Raw genomic sequence first — 21322 nt, 5'->3', positions numbered from 1 at the left:
AAGAAAGTTTCATTCATGCTCAATGTAACTGGCTTATAATCTAAGCCCTACACTACTAAATATCACAGTTGTGAATTCAAAGGGAGTACTCCTTATGACCACTACGTATGAAGCCGCGGTACCCTTTTTAAGCCAGACGTATAGAAAAAGTAGAGAATTCGCGACTCCTGTTATAGAAAAGGGTCCTGACAACAAATCGCAGCAGAAACTGCCATATTTAAACTGAACGCGCACATACGTACAATTCGCTAAGGCCCGGACACAGCACAACTTTTTGCGCAACATAATTTGTGCGCGGCGAGTTGCAGCGTGTCCAACTTTGCAATGTTTTGCGCAATGGTGCAGAGAACATGTATATCATGCACTTGACAATACTTTGCAATAAAATTAAGACTCCGTAACTCCTTTTGTGCTATTGTGATTATTCACTCTCCAAGCAGTTACCACCATCCAGTTGAGGGCGTTTGTTTTCCTATGGAAATTACGCTATCATGCGGCCTACTGGGATAAATGATTTGCGTCGCGCGCGCTAAAATACATTTAGCAGAAACGGTTTTGTCATTTAAAAAAAGCTCATAAATGCGATCAAGCAAATTGTCGTATCTCGCATATCCAGGATCTATTCTGTGTTCAACACAATCGTTCTGGTAGCATTTCTGTGAGTCGTGTTTGTGTTGGTTTTCTTTCTACTAGTCTAGCTTCCTTTTATTTGCTATTGTTGTACTCATTTTATATTTGGTTGTAATTTTATTCCTAGTCAAACTCGTATTCATGCGATCATAAATAAAATCCTACGATGTTTGAGGTACTCAGCCAGTTTGACTTCTACTTTATGACTATGACTATGAGAGCCACAAGTTTATTAGCTTTTAGCTATTCAGTGTCACCCTCACTAAATAAAGTGTTTACATACTTACTACTATGGCAACTTCGCAGTAACACCATCCTTTTCAAAACTAGAATTTGTAGGACTGATACGTCAGCTGCTAACAGATGACCTCAGCTATATGGGTCTCTACTGTGCATTACACAAAGTTCTCTTAATTTTAAAAACTTTGTTTTCTAATGTATTCCATGTTGGGTCATCAGACACATTATAGCAACAGGAATGATAAACTGGAATAAGATAAAAAGGCGAGCCTTAACAACTTTGATTAACTGTAACTGAAGTCAAGGGATAGTTAAGACAAAACATTAATAGTCTTCAGAAACCATCCTTAAGTTTTCAGTGGTACCAGCAAGCATTGATTGCACGCGCAAGCTTTTAGCAGGGATAGGCTTAAAATGGGGGACTAGCAATGTAGATCGCCTAGACCGGGTCTTAGAAGATACTTTCACCAGATAAGTCTAACAGGTTGAACAAAACTAATTATACTCATGTGAAAGAAACCGAAAGCAAAAGCCAAAGAGGGGGAAAAAAGAAAGAAAAAGAAACTACAGCTCAACACGGCACCCCTAACGGCCATGCCACCTCTCTATAGCGGCCACCACACAAAAACGAACAGGAATTTTCGTTACCATCGTAAAACGACCCATTATTTTTCCTCTTATTTAAAGCTGCCTCCAACGGCTAACTCATACAACAGCTAGAGTGGCCGTTGTAGAGAGATTTAACTATAAAGACTCAAATGCATTTGTAAAATTCACATTTCTACACATTTCTACACGTGTGGTCAATTTTAATTAGGCGGAAGGAATTTCTTCTAACCAGACAAGGGCTTTGAATCGACGGGTCCTTTTCACCTTGAACACCTCCTCAGGTTACTCGTTGCTGGTCAGGCTGTAGACAAGCCACAACTACTCGCAGAGAACGCCCAAACAACAACAACAACAACACCAATAATAACAACAAGACACTTCATTTAACCGCGCCTAATACAGCTGGTTGTTTAACTTTCAGGGTTTAATAACTCTTTTAATTCACAATTCTACAAAATTGCCTTGCACGTCTAATCATTTTGACGAGGCTGAAGAAATTTCCTCTAGCCGGACAAGAGCTTTGAATCGACGGGTCCTTTTCACCTTGATCAGCTACTCATGTAGGCACAACTCATCGCAGAGAACGACTCCATCCACTGCAGGGTTTTAATAACTCCTGTAATTAAGCTGTTCAAAGTTTATTTTTATCATGAAGCCACCTCCAGTGAAAACGGATGTGTTATTTTCCTGAACGATATTTTTGAAATACCAACCCTAAGAGACAAATAATTATAACGCTGCTGCACGCACGAGTGAAGCTAAAGGAAACGCCCGTTTGTCTTTGGCGTCATTTTACTACAACTCTTAGGATTCGTTAAAAATTTGGTCCCAGCGTGTGTTTGAGAACTTTGATTTAAATAGACCCAGAAGCCAGGGAAGGATGCCGTATTCCGTTAGAATCTTAAGACCATAATTGTTTGCTAATGCGAGGTTTTGACATTCAGCGCTAGAAATGCCGATTTTTAGAAGGTAAAAACTTAAGACTATGTTCCAACCTAGTCGCCCACCACTGATCGTGGGTTAGCTTCCTTAGCATTAAGCGACTGAGGAGTTTTTATGCCCCCCCCTCCCTCCCTTAGTTGGGATGCTAGTCCATCGCAGGGTTACCCCCAACATTTAGTAGTCACTCAATACCAGTTTATGACCCAGTGGTTACTGGTCACAATGATTTTCGAGCCATAAAGCTTTCAATGTCAGCCTGCCGACTCTAGCCGCAACTTTCAAACCAAACCAATCCTAATGCTATTGATAACAAAGATTTTTTTGCACTGTTGCTTCCATTAAAGACCCATAAAAGATTTGTGCGACTTGTTTTGTAATGCTGATGGCAGATGTGTTACGATAGGCAAAGTCGCTATAAATTTTGTTGATCATAACCATGTCTAAAAACTACTTTCCGAAATAGTTGAAGTAGCACTTAGCAACTCGCACAATCCCGCTTTGTACCGTTATCCCACAAGATGTAGGAAGCGTTGCCTGATATGTACGCTATTTCACGGAAAATACAATAACAAACCAGGCATAACTGACTCTAGCATCAAGAGCTTAAACGCCACTTCTTCCCAAGTACCATGACAAAGAGATATGATATCGATTAATATTTACGCTAAAAGTGATTAAATTCTGAGTTGTTTGAATAGGTATCTCCCTGTGCTGGAATTCTAGTAGAGTTTAACGAGTTGTGACACTATTGTAACCCGCCTTGGAGGCTAAATGGGACCTAATAAAACGCCCTTTAAAATAAAAACCTTTTAACCTAGAGGTGTAAAACTTAGCTAAAACAAAGTTAGATGATTGGTTTATTATGGGCTTTATATTGGTAGTCCTAGCTTAAATTACAAGGACACAGGCAACTTCGCAAGTTGATAATTGCATTTTAGGCCTAAAACTGAAACGCCAAACTTTAACTTCGGATAAATTTCATACGACTTTACTCGATCTTTTTGGAAGCTCAATAAAATGGCATTTAAAAGTTCAAGGGTAAGTGAGTGAACCTACCAGCGTTTGTTTGACATCCATCTATCTATTGATCGCCGATAAATTAATGGGAGTTTACCCTTTTAAATTTGCTCTTACCACCGAAGTGTGCCACAAAGGTTAAATTTTGGTCTTTAAAATGCTATAAATTCACAAGGAAGTTATTGATTGGATCAGAATTCGCAAGGACCGTTAAAAAGGCTGCAAATGACTGATCTATAGCTTTTTTCCGATAAAGACAAGTCACTGATTTTTCTCTTTAAACAGAGACAAAAGGTGGCAAATGTACCACACTTGACGTCTAGAGAGAGGGAGGGAGAGAGGGAGAGAGTTACACTGTACTGGTGATACAGTATGGTGTTTACTGCTTTGTTTTATTGCTTAGGCTCACATACATTTCAACTGTGTTTTCGTAACATATGCTCTTCCGAAGATCTTGAATAGTTTACTAAGGAACGTAGAAAGCAACATAGAAATTCTCCCCTTTTTAGCTAAAAAAATAAATAAAATAAATGACCTTTATTTACCCTCGGCAGTGTTTATAGCACAAAGGCTAATGGGGCTGAGCAGACAACTGAAACAAATAATTAAAATCGAGCATAAGACAGTTAAGAATCCCAACTGGCCGGAGGCAAACCAGTTGGCTACTTGCAAGCCTGGCCGAGGATTTAAACTCGGGGCTACCACGAAACAAATCCAGGTAGTGGTCAGAGCGGGATTCGAACCAGGGACCGCTGGATTGCGAGTCCAACGCGCTGACCACTCGGCCATGCTGCCTCCCATACTTGCCCAAAGCATGTACACAGAATGCAAACTTACATGTTAAGCAGATTCTCAAGGTGTAGAAAATAAAATGGCAATGCACAGTTTTTCTTTGAATTTGTGTGCAATTCTTAGAAGTGTTGGTAATGCTGGTGCTGGTACATTGATGGATAAAATGTTTGATGACAACAGAAATAACAGCTATATATGTAAAACCCAACTTGGAAAAAAGAAATCAACTAGTTTCTTTGCCACATGACAAAATAATATAGCGAGGTGATACAAATTAAGCAGTATGTACAAATAAATAAGATGACTAAAACAAGCCAAATGTTTTGAATCCAGATCGATCTTACTTCAAATAAGCGGCAATTCAGTTGGCTATCCTGAAGTATTGCACTGGTTGAATAAGTCCACAGAATCTGTTCTCCAAGTGAACTGGAATTTGAACTAAAACAACTAAAAAAGATCATGTCTTGGAACAGCTTTCCTTCACATATTGCCAATAACCTTATTCATTGGTTTTTTAAAACACTCTTAATGGGACTTACACAGCAGACAACAACACCAAAGAAAAGATTCCACCAACATCTGGCTTTCTATCCTTTACATTGGCAACAAAACCTCGCGTCTTAAAATCATTCAAACGAAAGCTCCGTAGATGTCTCACAAACTCCAACATCGAAATAAAAGTATGTGAGAAAACAACTGAACCGTGTTTCCACACCAACAACAAAGGTAAATTATCACCATTGAGTAACTCACATGTCATGTACAAATTCAACTACCCTGGTTGTCAATCAACATTTATTGGCAAAATATATAGAACTCTTTTCATCTGAACATATGAACACGCTATCCCTGACAAAGAGAGTGCAATATTCGCACCCTTTTGAGCATTTAATTTTCAAAAATAATTTGTGTAATCTACCGAATAACTTGAATTTCGACAATTTTACACCTGATTCTTGTAACAAAGAATACTTTCCAGGCTAAAGCATAATTTAATGTGATTTTGTCCACGGCTTTGGAGTCATTTTGGCGGCCATGGCTTTACCAATTACCCTTCCAGAAATTGAATTCAACCTCGAAGCAATACTCTCTAATATCACTTTGTTTTCAAAAAGCTTGAAAGCTGCATTACAGATCATGTAAAACATTATTCTGTGATTTCTGTGATCTGCATTCAAAACACAGTTGAAAGTGACGGACTGTCACATCTTTGCAGCAATCAGAAGAAAGAAAACTTTACCCAGGTATTCTTCACCAGCAAGTTTTAAAGACTCTCTACCACATGCTTTTCCTCTTCGGTGCCACCTAAACATTTGGTGTTTCTTCTTTTCTATAAAGAAAAATAGGGCCTTGGAAGTACATGTATGTTAATTAGTGCGGTGCTCCTCATCATTTCTTGAACAATTTGATTGCACAAAGTACATGTATAGATAAAAAAAACTGTCTGTCTGGGATCCCTAAAATAAGCGCAGAAAAGGAATTTTTTTTGGTTTACATGTATTTACCCTAGGACAATACTGGAACAAGAAGAGAACCAAAAACTCTCCAGCGAGGGAGAAAAAGGACATTTGTCAACACATGCACTTTCTGACTGATTACCACTAGGAAAGGTACTTTAGGGGTGTTTTTGCACTGCGAGTGTCAGCAGGTACATGTGCTGACTGGTTAAATTGCTCAATGCACCATGAAAAAGAAGCAGTTCATGATGACTACACGCAGTACACGCACCCCTAACCATTCAAGTACATGTAAGGTCAAACAAAAGCTAGACATCAAGTTACATACTAACCTTTTATAATTCCAAGGAAGGATCTAGCATTTGCAGGTTCCATTCTGTTAGAGGCGGCCCGACACTCGTCATAACTATGATCAGCATGGATAACATTTTTTATGGTCAGCTGTGATGAATTATCAGTGACTGAGATGATTTCATAACTACTGCCACTAACTTGTTTGCCACTTCTATACCATGTGATGTTTGGAGTTGGAATACCAGTGGCAGTGCAGGTAAAGTTTGCAGAATCACCCACATTTCCATATATTACCTCAGGGACCACAGATGCTGTAGGAGGCACTGGTTAAACAATACAACAAATTGCTAGAACTTCATGGAACTCATTCATCTACTAGATATTTGCTACTGATGAATTGCCTTGCTATGTTTTGGATTTTCATTGTTTAGCAATGAGTTTAGTCTGTTGTTTTGTAACATATGGTAATGCACAATTTAAGTAATGCAAATCATCACAGAATCGCGCCCATTGAAAAGCGTCGCCCGATAAAGTGGGGTACCCATGATGCTTTGCTGGTGCAACGACCTGTAAAAGAGGTCGCAAAGGCTACCACCAGTTTTGGTCTCTTAAGATTCTTAAGTGATGAATTCCCAAAAGGAAAGTTCTTCCCCCGGGGTCCTTCAAAACAATACAGATACAGTTGGAGCAATCAGTGTTGTTTGAAACTCTTGAAATGCACTTTTCATCTGTAAAGGCCTGACGTATTCATATCAACAGAACAAATTATCGAAGCGCCAAGCAACGTACCCCTCGGGAAAATCCAGTCAGCTCTTTGTTTTTTGAAGTAAAACTTTTCAAGTAGCCTTTGTTTCTTTAACTACTTAACTTTGTGAAGGGCAGACTTTGTTATTGGAACATTTTTGACGCTTAAAACTCGCCGACCGAACGCGCTTTGAAAGTAAACATATTTACGGACGGTGCTTACTTTTGTTAGTGCGCACCATGTCTAAGCCATGTTTAAGCGCCAAGTACACGAAAAAGCATAATTTTCCTACTGTGACCAAATCAAGTTTAATGTACCTGTGGTCAAACCAGGAACACTAGAATAGCAGCATATTGCTAACCACTGACTGTTAACGTCTTCCAGCTGAAAAACTAGCTGTTATCTGTCGAAAATTTACTGAAATCCAACTGTAAACATGTGCCTGTAGATGGCGTTGTGCGCGTACAAAACAAGTGCGAGATACGCAAATGTTTTACACACTGGGGAGGTGACAGGAATAAATGTAACGGGCATCGTAAAAGTTTTCAACGGGCATCGTAAAAGTTTTCAAAAAAGATCAATAACTTTAAAAACGCGTGGTTACCCCTACATTTTATGTTACGAAATGGAAGTGGTAAGCCTATTCAACACGTGATTAGTTTCTGGTTGTGAGCAAAAGGTATTTAGAATGAATTTAAGTTGAACCAGAGGAAGGCTGTCAGAGACGTTAAAAGCGCTGTTGCAACGATTCTGTTATTAAAACATACCAAAAATGGTTCTTATATTACCATTTACCATATAGTTTTAAGATTTTTATAAATGAGTTTTCTTTTCTGTATGTAGAGGCGAATTCTAAAAATACAATAAGCAAAGAAGTTATAACTTATATATACTTTTTTTCTTTTAAAAGACTTTCAAACTTCGGAAGACATCTTTCCCTTCGCTTAATTTATTTAATCAATCGATTCGCTGAAGTATTAAAAATTGAAATGTGATCCAACATGTCTTTGCTTGCAGTGTTTTGGTAATTTATTTAAAGAGGGACAGTAAATCAGTATATTGGAAAGAATGGCATGAAGCTGGTATATTAAGAATCAAAGACCTACTAGATGAAAACAACAAATTTCTTACACTTGATAAGTTTCTTTTAAAAACTGGTCTCAAGGCTCCTTTTGCTAAGTTATATGGTTTAATATCAGCTATACCTTATAGACAAAAGTGCGCTTTGAGACCGAGATTTATCATGAACAATCAAGATATGGAACAAAATACAATTATAGAAATTAGCACAACAACTAGTAAAAAAGCTCGCAATATACTTATTCAAAGGAAATTTGTAACACCGCTAGCTAGCCTTAGACTTTGTAGACAAAGAGTGGAGAGTTCCAAACTTAGTGCAAATTATATGCTTCCAATTAAAAATAACTAGAGAAACAAAATTAAGCATATTTCAATATAAGGTTATTCATAATATTTTTCCACATGGTGTGTTGTTGTAACTCGTTAAAAATGCTATCCCATATGCTAGTTAACAGTATTGTAATTCAAAAGTTTTGGTTTGAAGTAATAAGCAGATGGAAAAGTCACAGTGATGAATGTTTGCTAATTGACGACTTGAGTATAATGTATAGCTATAATCCCGAAGATCCTAAAATGCATATCTTTAATTATCACATTCTTCTTGGCAAGAGACACTTCTTCCTGCAAAGGATCGAATTTAAACCCCCAAGCTTTGTTCACTTTCTTGAATTTGTTAAAGACAAGTTAATTGTGCAAAGATTGCCAAAAGGCAAAATTTTTTTCACAGTGGAAGCCTCTCCTCTCCTTACTGTAAATGGTTATAATTTACTATACGGTTTGCGTCAAAGCAAGACTAGATATATTATGTGTTAAGGGTTAGTTGTAATCTTACTTCTTGTAGTGTAATTTTTGTAACCTTAAGTTTTGTAGTGAAAGTGATGTAAGTGATATTGCGATAATAATAAAATGTTAAGAAAAAAAAAAGATTTAAAGAGGGGGACATTTGGGGTTCTGAACACCGCAATACCGCCAAAAAAATCGGCAAACACAGCAATACCGCCAAAAAAAATTGCTAAATACCGCCGTACTTCAAAAACCTAGTGGAAACGCGATGTCATGCCGAAAAACCACCACTCAGTATGTTGGTTTAGGGCAAATAAAATGGAAATAACAATTAAAAATTTGTCAATAAACGTTAGGTCAGGTAGTTTTCGATTTAGACAAAATAAGTAACATCTATTGGCGTGGTTGACTAATAATTAACAAAACTTAACATACCCTTCTACGAGTGCGAAACAAAGAATTGCGACACAGGGAATTACAGTTTACCGTTACTCTGAGAACGTTTAAGCAAAGTTTAAGCAAACCCCAATGTCCCATCCACTCGCTAGCATAAATTCCGCCGTTCAAATATTTTTGTCAACGAAAGGAACGTTTTTGATTGAGATTTGGCAAACACTGCAGTTGGTGGTATTTCATGCCTGCATGCCCTTACCAAAAAAAACGATTTAAACTTTCATGGTCTCACGCTCCCAGCTGATAAATCTGCAATGTAAACAACTGATCAACGCATGCCGGCTAATTCAGATTTTTTAATGTATCCTACGTATGATTTCACAGAAGAAGTAAGGCAAAAACGACAATTGTCAGTTTTTTTCTGGGTTTTGCTAAAAGCAGGCCCGCGGCCCACGGCCCGCGACGGCCCAGCGGCCCGGCGGCCCGAAGGCCTAGTGGTCCGCGGCCGTCGGTCCGCGACGGGCCCTCGGCCTGGAAGCCCGGTGGCCCAGTGTTGATTTTCCACAGTTTTTTTGTCCAGCGGTAAATCCACGCGCATGCACAGATCTGCATCGGGTTTGGGCGTACAAAATGGACGACGGTGAGTTTGAATTCGTTTACCATTTTAATAATCATTTCAATCCTTTTCGATCCTTTCTTTCGTTGCATGTTGCTAAGTGAAAAACGTTGTCATTCTCTGTTTATTCGTCTGTTTACAGAACCCGATAGAGAGGAAGTCTATTCTCAAACGATGTAAGTTATTTTCAAACACAGTTTCAGATTGAAAATTTCATACGCTAAATAATGAGATGTCTGAACTGCGAATTGTCACTGAAAAAGATTCGCGGTTCACCTGTCTCATTTATGAAATTTTCACTATCAAAGTATGCGCTAGTGTGCGTATCCCTTTATTGTGCTATCGGTTTCTATAAAGAGACGAATGAACAGAGAATGAAAACGTTTTTATCTGAACAACATGCAACAAACAGAAAAAAGGATTCAAATGATTAAATGGTTACCGAATTCAAACTCACCGTCGTCCATTTTGCACGCCCAAACCCGATACAGACCTGTGCATGCGCGTGGATTTACCGCTGAACAAAAAACTGTGGAAAATCAGGACTGGGGCACCGGGCCTCCGGGCCGCCGGGCCGTCGCGGGCCAGGGGCCGCGGGCCGTTGGGCTGCGGGCCTGCTTTTAGCAAAACCCTTTTTTTCTGGTATTTTGTACCGACTATTTTTTTAAAAAAACAAACATTACATTACGCATGATGTTATTTATGTCGCGCCATGACGGTCAGGCAATGGTCCCTATGTCTGGTTTGTATCAAGTATCACCCAGGAGATAGAGGGGGCGTTCCACCGAGGATAAAAGATATTTATCTCGAACAATTCGCTCTTCTTACCTTGGCCCTCGTACCGTTGGTTTCTCGCAAGGAAAACATTTTACCCTCCCCCTCCCCCCATCCCCTGTTACCTGATATCGGATTGTTTGCTTACATTACATTAGCAGCTACTTTCGGGGGGGGGGGGGGGGGCGGAGGTCGTTACTTTCGGGGAGCAAACAAGGTTATACAAAGTCGGTACAACTGAGCTTTTTTAACGAAATGTACGATGGCAATTCATAACATAACACTGTTCTCGAAACGAGGTAAAATTTATTGATCCAGTTTCATATTAATAACATGGGGAGGCCTCTACAATCTACACGTCTACATCGTTGTCTGTTGTAGGGAAAAGTTGTGCAAGTTCCTCTCGGAGTTCTTTTCTGAGTCCTTTAATCACCCTCCTTTTTTTCACAGCGACATCATAGAAACAAGGAATCTCTATTCCTTCTCCTTAAGCTCCTTGCACCCACACACCCTCAGGTGCACTCCTGGTTTGACCGGACTACCACATGGGGGAATCAGCCGATTTTTCGATTTTTTTAAAGCTGAAACGTTTTCGTTATTACCTACGTTCCCGTTGAAAATGACATAAAGAGTTTTAAATTTTAACGCGAAGAAAATTTCATTGTCCTTTCCGCTTAACTCTTGATTGGAGAAATAAATATACCTTTGTATTAAACTTCGGTCTCGTTATTTTTGGCGGGAAGGTGGAGTTGGCGTTGGCGTTGGGTTGGGCTCGCTACTTTCGAGGGATCGCTACTTTTAGAATTTACTAGAGGCAACGATTTTTTGACGTTACTTTCGGAAGGTTGTTACCATCGGAAGTTTACGGTAATGTGGACGCGTCTTTTTCGCCCCACCTTTGCTGAACAACGGAAATCCTGTAGATTTAATGTCTTGCCACAACAACAATGACATTCTTAGCTTCAATGATTTAATGGAGATTGCTCTTACTCGAGCCTGTAACCAGTCCATCTAACAGATTTGGGGAGGTCTCCAACATTTATCATTTTCCTCTGAACAAAAAAATGCGTATTTTGTTACTTGCACCTTGGTATATTCCTGTTGATGCATTATTGCAGTGTGCTTGTCCATTACTAGTTGCTAATTGTCTAGGCCATGATCTTTCATGGCATGTGATGAAAGTCTTTGTCACAGTGCAGTACTTCTTTGATAATTTTGCTGGTGATTTCATTGATGTATCAGCTTTGTGATTGCATTCTACCCTGTAACTCATTGATACTGTCACTGTACAGAACCCTTGCTTATACCATTCTTGGCAAGCAGATCGTGGTCTTGTTTGAGACTCTAACTTAGCATCTTTTGAAAAGATTTCCCTTTATTCTCTCACAACGCTTGTTAATTTCATGAGGAGAGATTGGATTTTCGCCAAAGAAGTCATCAGTGAAAAATAAAACAACTGTAGGAAATTTGTTTAAGTGCTTTCTTGCAATACTCCAGATATCCGCCACAATTTTTAAATTTACCTCCTAATGTTCTGTGGAACTTTTGCTTCACCAGCTTAGCTACGCTACTATAGCTTTAGTAATAAAAACCTATTCTCCGGATCGCGATCGTAGATTTTTAAACTTTTCATTTCATTCAGGTTCTTTTTCCTAAATCGACCGTGATTAAAGTTCTTTTAGGAAATGAAAAGTGACAACAGGTTGTAATATTGCGGATATTAGAGAGACAATCGAAGGATGGCAAACAGACCTTTCCAAAAGTTCCTTTATTTTGCCACTTTGATTTATACAGCGACTTTTAAGCCAGAATTTTAATTGGCTTCAGTGCCAATTTCTCAACCTGTTCTTCGCTCACACTGACGCCGGGAATATCCTCAGAAGAGGGATTGACTTTTCTTCTTCATTCGCCATGTTGTTTGGAACATTTACCGCGAAGGCTATTAAGCCTCGTTTCCGTGCAACTTCCGGTTTTTTTTTTCTGGAATCAGCGTATAGATCTTTTTCATGTGACGGCTCATTTTCTAAAATCGAAAACGAAAGAGTTACCAAAGTTTTCATCCCCATCAAGCATAAGAGGGGGTAAATTTATATCTGTTTACAATGTTACAGCTCAATAGTGTGCTTCGTTTGAAAACCAGCATAGTTTGAATTTCAGAGTTATGGCGGTGCGTGACTTAAAACTACAATTGCATTTGTCGAAAAATATATACCGATGGTATGATTTTTAGCTTTTTTAGAAGTTAAATCATTAGGAAAATATGATCTTTGGGCTCTCTTTCATAGAAGAGGAAACAAACAAGCTGCTAAGGAGATGCAATATGTTCCGATTCTCTATCTCAACCCTGGCAAACACACAATAATTATAAAACAGCACACGACATTTCTTGAATTGAGCTAGGGAAGATTCCAGAAGATATGCGGTCACAGTAACGTTCTTTGCATTAAAATAGGAGAACTGACGTTACCTGAAATACAACTGCTATCCCCAGCCAAAACGAGAGTGTGATATCACTCATTACAAAAAATAAAAAAAACCGTGCATCTGAACTCGAGAACGGAGTTTATCACACTAGCAATGCTAGAACGCATGCGTCTTATATGTTATGAAATTTATCTTTCACCCAAAATATAGTCGACTTTGACGCAATCTCGTTCCCAGAGCCCATGTGTCTTTTGGTCAGCGCCGACCAAAAGACACATGGGCTCTGGGAACGAGATTGCCATGTTGTAAACCAAGGCACGCATGCGCCGTGAAACCGGAACTCCTAAAATCTTGGAGTCTGGAAATTGATTATTCCAGAGCTCCGTGTCTTGGCGTTGACCAAAAGACACGTGGGCTTTGGGAATGAGATTGACTTTGACGCTAACTAATCTGCGCATGCGTTTGAAGCAAATTGCTTCTGTTCTTGAGAGGATGGCACCACAAGAATGGCATGAGATTTGCAAAACCATATATATATTTCTGTCAAAGAAAGCAACGTAAATATGACGCATTTTCCGTAAATTAATTAATTAAGCAAACATTAAAGTTGACACCTTATGGCGTTAGTGAGTTAGTGTCGTAGCGAACAGCAGCCCCCTAAACCATCCCAATAGTGCACTCGGCACTAAAAATCAGCTTACCGGAATATTACAAGGAGTGCTTTGATGTGTGGTCAGATTTAAACGGGGAAAACGCAAAGTTGTTGTGGAGAAATTATTAATAATGGTAATAGGACTGAGTGGAGTCCAGTTCGGTCTGTAATCATACGAGTGATTAACAAAATCGGACGACCGCGAAGCGGGAGTCCGATTTGTTAATCACGAGTATGATTACAGACTGAATTGGACGACACGATGTCCTGTTATCAATTAATCAAAACTTTGACAGAATTCGAGAAACGAACAAACCATCGATTGAGCGCTGAACGATTAAACGTCCTTATGAATGCTGAAAAACACAGCAGTTTACTCAACAAAGTGCACCGCAACAGCGCGCGCAAAATGACGCGTACTGTCCAATTACAAGCATGACGCGTACACTGTCCAATTAACGCTAAAATCGGGCTGCTGATAGCCAATCACGTTCGAGAATTTTGTTATAGTTTTGATTAATGAGGTTATTTGTATATGTAATAGGACTACATGCTGTCCAATTTGGAAATAATTGGATGAAAAAAGTTCCGAGGAAAGCCAAAATTGGACGAGGCCGCAGGCCAAGTTCAGTTTGGCAGTAAGAGGAATTTTTTGAATCCAATTATTTCCAAATTGGACAAGCATGTAGTCCTGTTACTTATTAATTGTATAGCTCGTGAGGTAATACAGCTTTGCAAGGAAAACTACAGTAACTGTCTCTGAAGAAAAACAGACTGGGTCCTCGATCTTCCGAAACTTGGGAAAGCTTCAAAAATATCCGGTGATCTTCGGAGATCGCCGGAGATTGTCACAAGTCTTCGGAAATCCTGGGAAGTGTTCGGGTGATCTTCGGAAATCTTCGGAAATCTTTGGAAGTGTTCGGACGATCTTCGGAAGTACTCAAGTGATCTTTGGAAATCTTCGGAGATGTTCGGGTGATATTCGGAAATCTTCGGAAGTGTTCAGGTGATCTTCGGAAGTCTTTGGAATTTTTCGGGTGATCTTCGGAAATCCTTGAAATAATAATAATAATAATAATAATAGTAATAATAATCGAATATTTCCTCAGGATAACCCTTCAGTACAAAGTATTGTTTTCAACGGGGTCCTGCTAAGAATTAAAAACTAATAAACAAGAATTATTAAGATACATAAAATAAGATACATATTAAAAACCGTTAAAAATACAATAGAAATTACAAGTAATAATCGTCCAAGGCTTTCCCAAATAAAACTCTAGAATTAGTGTTTCTTAAACTTAAAGGCAATAAATTAAAAATCGAGGCACCTAAAAAATAAAAGCTACGGCGCGCAAAATCCAGTCTGACTTTTGGTAGTTTTGCTGTTTTCCCATTGTTTCTAGTGTTTAAAGCGTTATGATGTAATCGGTGAAAATAGTCTTTAAATGGAAAGCATGTAGTTCCATTAAGGCAGTCAAATACAAAGCAGCACGCTCTTTTCTGTAAAAAGTTATCAACAGTTAAAAATCGAAGAAGTGAGTGAAGAAGAAGAAGTGAAGAAGAAGTTCTGCGAACTGCATTTTGGGGAAATGATTTCGAGGCTTCGGGTCTCAATGGGGTGGATCATGCGTTTGCCGGACTCTGACCATCCAAGACTAGTATAGCCGCAATAAGTAAGTATTGGCATAATCATCGATTGGTAAATTCGTTGGGCAGTAAAAGTATCAATACTAGACGGATGCGCCGTAAGAGGTTCACTCTTCCTGCTGCCTTCTTGTAAATGTTTTGAAAATGAGTTTCAAAATTAAGTGTCGAGTCCAGATGCACGCCGAGGTACTTATAACATGTAGTGGTGTTGATGGGAAAAACGTTGACTGAGAGCCTGACTTGACAGCCTTGAAACAGCTTCGCTTACCGGTACCAAACAGCATCACCTCAGATTTTCCTTTCTTCAGACTAAAAATAAGTTCATTATCACGAAACCAGTTAGAGAGATTATCTAAGTCCTGTAAAAGGCTGCTTTGTATCGCATCGATATCACTTGAGGATGTAAAATCACCGTATCGTCAGCGTAAATGATAATCTTACGAGGGGGACTATGCACATCATTAAAGAAGATGAGAAAAAGGAGGGACCCAAGAATACTTCCTTGAGGAACTCCAGTGCTTATTGGATTTGGTTCAGAAAGCACAACATGAAATTGAACGATCTGCTTGCGATGGAATAAATAATCAGTAAACCATTGAAGTTCCATATTATATACGCCATAACGGGACAGTTTACTCAATAAAACGGAATGACTGATGGTATCGAATGCCTTTGATAAGTCAATAAAAACTGCCCCTGTCGCCTTTCCACTGTCGGCCTCCTTTCTGATGAGATCAGTGAAGTCAGTAACAGCTAGTTCCGTTGAGCAGTTCGGACGGAAACCAAATTGGTACTCAAAAAGTAGACTATGACGCTCTAGGTGAGCCATCAGCTGCTTGTAGACTATCCTCTCCAAGATCTTTGACAAAGTAGGGAGAATTGAGATAGGCCTGTAATTGTCAATCTCAGCCAGAGACCCTGATCTGTATAGGGGGATCACCTTTGCCACTTTCAACCCACTAAGCACAACTCCAGTTTTAAGAGATAAATTGATGATGAATGTCAAATGCGTAGTTAAAACATAGGCAGCGTCTTTGAGCATTCCCGGGGAGAAATTATCCAGTCCAGACGGTTTTTTTTCGCTTAAGATTTTTTAGCTCTTTAAGAATGTCTGATTCTTTCGCAGCTTTAAAAGTAAACTGACTTTCCGTGAATCGCTTGGGAAGATTTTCTTCAGCAGGTTTTCCCCAGACAAAGTCACGGAGTAAGGTTGATTTCCTTTTCAGACATCTGGCAATGGAACTGAAATATTCGCAGAAGCTATTTGCAATGATGCTTTGTCAGTTGACTTCGATCCATTTATCACAAACGCCGAACCTTGATCAGAAGGTGACTTGGTAGGATAGAGTTTCTTAATGGCTGCCCAAAATTTATCAGGAGAGTCAGCACAATCTTTAAGGAGATCGCGATGATATCTGCTTTTACATTTTTTAACAAGGCCAGAGACTCTGTTGCGTTGCCGTTTATAAGAAGACCAATCGTTTTCTTGATTAGTACGGCGGGCTTTCCTGAGCAAACCATCCCTGAGATTCATCTCTTTTTTGACATCCGGAGTCCGTCAAGGACATAGTCGGCCTTTGACCTTCTTTAAGATTAGAGGAGCGTGCTTGTCGATACACTGTTGCAGTATGTCACGAAAAGAGGCCCATGCCTCACTTACGCTGACAGATGAATAAACTTCTTCAAAATTCGCAGAATTTAGCTCTTCGCAAAATAGCTTAGGTTCATAGTTAGCAAAATTTCGGTGAGTAATGATTCGCAGATTCAACTTAACATTGTTTAGCTTGCGAGCACATCCAATGAGCTCATGATCACTCAGGCCAGCTGGAATTACTTTACCGAAGAGATGTTATGTGGTACGTTGCTGCAAATAACATCAATTAGGGTCTTGGACTCACGCGTAATTCTCGTGGGACTGGTAATGAGTTGTTTAGACCAAAATAGGTGAGAATGGATTTCATTTCTTTGTGATCCGAGGACACCAAAAAATTACAGTTGATGTCGCCTGAGAGAATACATTCCTTGTTTTCAGCTGATATTGTCGAAAGCATTGATTCAAATTTGCAATTAAAATTTGCGCAGAGATGTTTAGAAGAATCTGGAGGGCGGTAAATAATTCCAACTAGAAAACTTTCGGTTTTAGGAAATAAAATTTCAATCCAGATGCATTTAATATCCTCTTGCTCGAGATCCATTCGTCTTTGAAAGAGAATACATGAAGAAATATAAACACCAACACCTCCACCTTGACCAGAAGCCCTTGACTTTGCAATAAACGTGTAACCTTCAATTTGAACCTCGGCTTCGCTTTCGGTGGATAAATGTGGGCAAGATTTCCGTATAACCCCATACATTTATTATGCATACAGCTCTTTGTTTAACTGAACAATAGCGAAAACAATAGCGCTCCTTTGAGACTTATCTAATTTGAATAACTCTAAATTTTACCATTTTTTTCTAAGTGTCGCATCGTTTTGTTGATCTTGGTCAACTCCATCTTGGGTGTTGTTGTTAAACAGACAAGAGTTGCAGATGACTCCGATATCATCGGAGCAGACGCATTTTAGGTGAAACTTCCAATGACATTGCGAACAAGCCATCCTGTTTTGTCTTTTCTTCAAAGCTTTTAAGCACGAGCCACAACTGTCGATCGGTCCAGGACAAGTTTCGATATCGCCTGATAGGAGAAGCAGGAGCTGAATTAGCGAAGTTCTCGATGTTCGATGCCCAGTTCCATTTATCCCGCGGTAGGACCAAAGCGAAGAGTAGATAAAGGTTTCTTGTAAACCTTGGCTTTGCTCCATATCGTACGTATAGCGCGTTTGAACTGCAGAAGGCTTGCTTTTTTATGTAGAAAATAGCAAAAGTGAACAGAGCGAAATAGCACACAACCGCTCGTAACGACGCCATCACTTCAAAGTGTTCGGGGGATCTTCGGGAATCTTCGGGAGTGTTCGGGTGATCTTTGGAAATCTTCGGAAGGTTTCGTGTGGCCTTGATAGTCTTCAGAAGGTTAATAACTTAATTTCATTGGCTGAGACAAACTGTCCTATTTTTTCCCAAATTGGACAGTTTCTGCGTTTTTAGTCAAAGTCCTTATTGAAAACTGTTCAAATTAAATGACAAATTGGACAGTTTTCAGAAATTAAAGGATAATAGCTGTGCTGACAATACTGGATTAACTGACTGCTATATAATTAGGAATAACAAATCGCTCTGTTACGACAAAAAATCAATGTACAGAAGGGACATGGTAAATTTAGGTTTTGTAAAGATAGGAGATTTAATCTCAGCAAACAATTCCTTCTCGCACCATATTGCTCCACTTGTAAATCCCAAACAAAGACTTTTTTCTCATGAGTATTGTCAATTCAATTCCTGCAGAATGGTGTTCTGTTCTGAAGGCTTCTACTGATATAACAGTGATTGACCCCCTTCCGAATACCCCAACCATAAAGATGGAAGGCGACAATTTAGCACCAATTCTTAACGCCTCTTCTAAACAGATCTACAAACTCTTTCTGTGGAAAAAAAACAGATTCCACGCACTGCTAAACAGAAATTAACAAACAAGTACCCAAACATTGCAATCAATTGGCAGAAGGTTTATTTGTTAGCCTTCCAAACAACTTTAGAATATAAGATCAGGGAATTTCAATACAAAACCCTAAATTGCATTGTCTTTAGGAATGAGAAACTCAGTCGTATTGGTCTGGTTGATTCACCAAGCTGTACCTTCTGTCAATAGGTTACGGAATCCTTCGAGCATTTACTTTACTTCAGATTCAGGACATCTTCAGATTTTTGGAAACAAGTCTTGTCCTGGCCAATTAAGAGATAATAATGTTCTTCTTGGAAAAATTGATTGAACAATTGAGTCGGATTTGATCTTTGGAAAATTTGATATTGTAAATGACTTTATTTTAATCAATCACATTTTGTTATTTGGTAAATGTTACATCTACTGTAGGAGGTGTCTGAATAGCGTACCTACACTTAGAGGTTTTATAGCTATAACAAGGAGTGTATACTATATCGAGCCCCAACTTGCCAGGGAGAAAAACAAGCTCCTTACGCATTTTCAAAAGTGGGAGAAGTTAATTGATGCATTGATAAAATAATAACTCGATAACCTTGAGTAGCAAAGCCATTGTCTTATTTAATTTAATCAGTAGTGTCGCATTTTCTTTTCTTTTCACTTTTATTTATTTATTTTTGTTTTTCCGAGTAGTTGTTGCTGTTGTTTTCTGTATAGTTATAATAATTGTTATTTGTAATTTGTTATCTCAGTTTAAGAAAATCAATAAAAAACTATTATTTTTTTTTTCCAAATCCCTTTCGTTCATCCAATCATTTAGAGTTTTGAGCTTTCTGTTCGGGACAATTCACAGTATATTTTCAACACGTAGTCGTAAAAACTCAAAGCTTTAATCGCGATGCTCGACGTACAGACATCTCCACGGCTTGTCAACTTGATCTACGCTTACGGTAAAAAACTGAACAAGAAAAAACCTAAATTAACAACACGTTCGGACAAATGGAAACTGTGAAACCTATACTTACATGTTCTGTGCGGTTTCGACGGGAAAAGTACAAAACTGTAGCAAAAAACAACACTGTGAAAGCAATCCGCCCGACACGAAACTCTTTCAAAGACAAACCATGTGCGACTGAGTCACGTGATTCAATACAGTCCGACCAGCTGTGCACACTTCGACCCTAAACGAGTGTCAGCTTATAACAGACCTAAATCAATTTCAGGTTCGGCCGCTAGTCGGCCTCAACACTTTCTTCCCTACAAATATACGCTGCATTTCAGAACCTCTGAAGAATTACTAAAACACAAAGGGGAAGAGATGAAACGAAGGTAAGAGGTTATGGAACGACTGGAGAAGGAGAGAGAAAAGAAAAGAAAAGAAACAAAAAGAAAAAAATTGTGGAATGCTTTAAGATACTTTCTTTTTTTCCATTTGCATTTATTTCTTCAAGACCATTTTTAGTCCAGCTGTTAAGGGACAAAATTGTTCGTTTTTTGATAAAAGCATCAAACTTGGCAGGGTTACTAACCTCTATAGGACAAATATTTCCTGATATGGAGCCATGCCAAATTTTCTTCCAGAACCATGGAACGCGCATGTCAAAAATATGGCATACAAGGCCCTTACATGGAAACGAGGCTGATGCAAAAGACCATTTTTTTTTTTTTTTTTGCCTTCTGGAACCACTATGCCTAGTATCTTGCTTTTTTAATACAACAAATTAACCATTGCCTTTGAGTCTTAAATTATGTCACGTGATAGTCACGTGACCATTATGTTCAATTACCAGCAAAGCAATACGCACCGATGAAATCATTACCATTTTTAGAACTACCAAAGAAATCATTCAAACTCAGAATTAAAAACAAACTACTAAGTGTTGTCGAAGATGAAGATTCCTTCATGGAGGTTTGCAGGATCATTTCTAAATTAAAATGCCAGTAGCAGTAGTAAAAAAAAAAACAACAACAACCAGCCAACAATCAAACAAACAAAGAAAACAAATATTATCTAGTAAATCACATTCTTTTCCCACGTTTTCTTTTTATTTTATTCACTTTTTTTTCTAACTTTCTATTTTTCTCTATATATCATAGTAATAATAATGGTAATAAAAGTAACAATAATAATAAATCATTTGTAACTATTGACAGACTGGCCTTCCTAGACTAGCATAGCTATCCGCGGGCCAGTCCAGCTGTAAAATGTAGGTTTTATTAAGAAATAAAATTATGATGATAAATGATGATGATTTTTTTACATACCAATTTATTATTTGCAATGTAGATTCTATTATCTAGACTAGGAAATTCCAACCTTGAAAGTATGTTTTGGATGTGCCAAAAACGTAATATCAGAACTATGCATCAAATCTAGGCTGAAATACAGAGTCAATTTAAATAGGTTTGATTGACATGATTTTCTGGAGTTACTTGTTTACCGTAGTTGAGATACCTTTTCTATTCCGCGTTTGAAACTTTCAAATATGCCGGAATAGATTAGGTATGTCACAATACTAGCTGAACTTTTTGGTCTGAAGGAAACGTCTTGAAAACAGCTTTCATTGGCTATAACGTTCCTAAGCCTGCTTTTAAAAACGCTAGCTTAATAAAGGTTCTTTTAGTTGTAATTTCCACCACAACTGTACGAACCGGTACAGTCAAGATTAGCCTTCAAGCATATGTTAAT

The 21322-nt window shown here is 38.6% G+C and overlaps 1 protein-coding gene across 1 annotated transcript in view; it reads right to left on the bottom strand.

The window, feature by feature from the left end:
- The window catches only part of LOC145492374 (neural cell adhesion molecule 1-like), a 43123-nt gene that overhangs the window by 5490 nt on the left and 16311 nt on the right, over positions 1 to 21322 (bottom strand). The window contains exon 3 of the mRNA XM_081471821.1: positions 6020 to 6304. Coding sequence (XP_081327947.1) covers positions 6020 to 6304 — 285 coding nt within the window. The remainder of the gene's footprint in view (positions 1 to 6019; positions 6305 to 21322) is intronic.

The sequence above is a fragment of the Orbicella franksi genome, chromosome 7, assembly GCF_964199315.1.
Source record: "Orbicella franksi chromosome 7, jaOrbFran1.1, whole genome shotgun sequence".
Classification (NCBI taxonomy): Eukaryota; Metazoa; Cnidaria; class Anthozoa; order Scleractinia; family Merulinidae; genus Orbicella; species Orbicella franksi.
The sequence above is the reverse complement of the archived record's forward strand: the minus strand, read 5'-3'. Positions and strand labels throughout refer to the sequence as shown.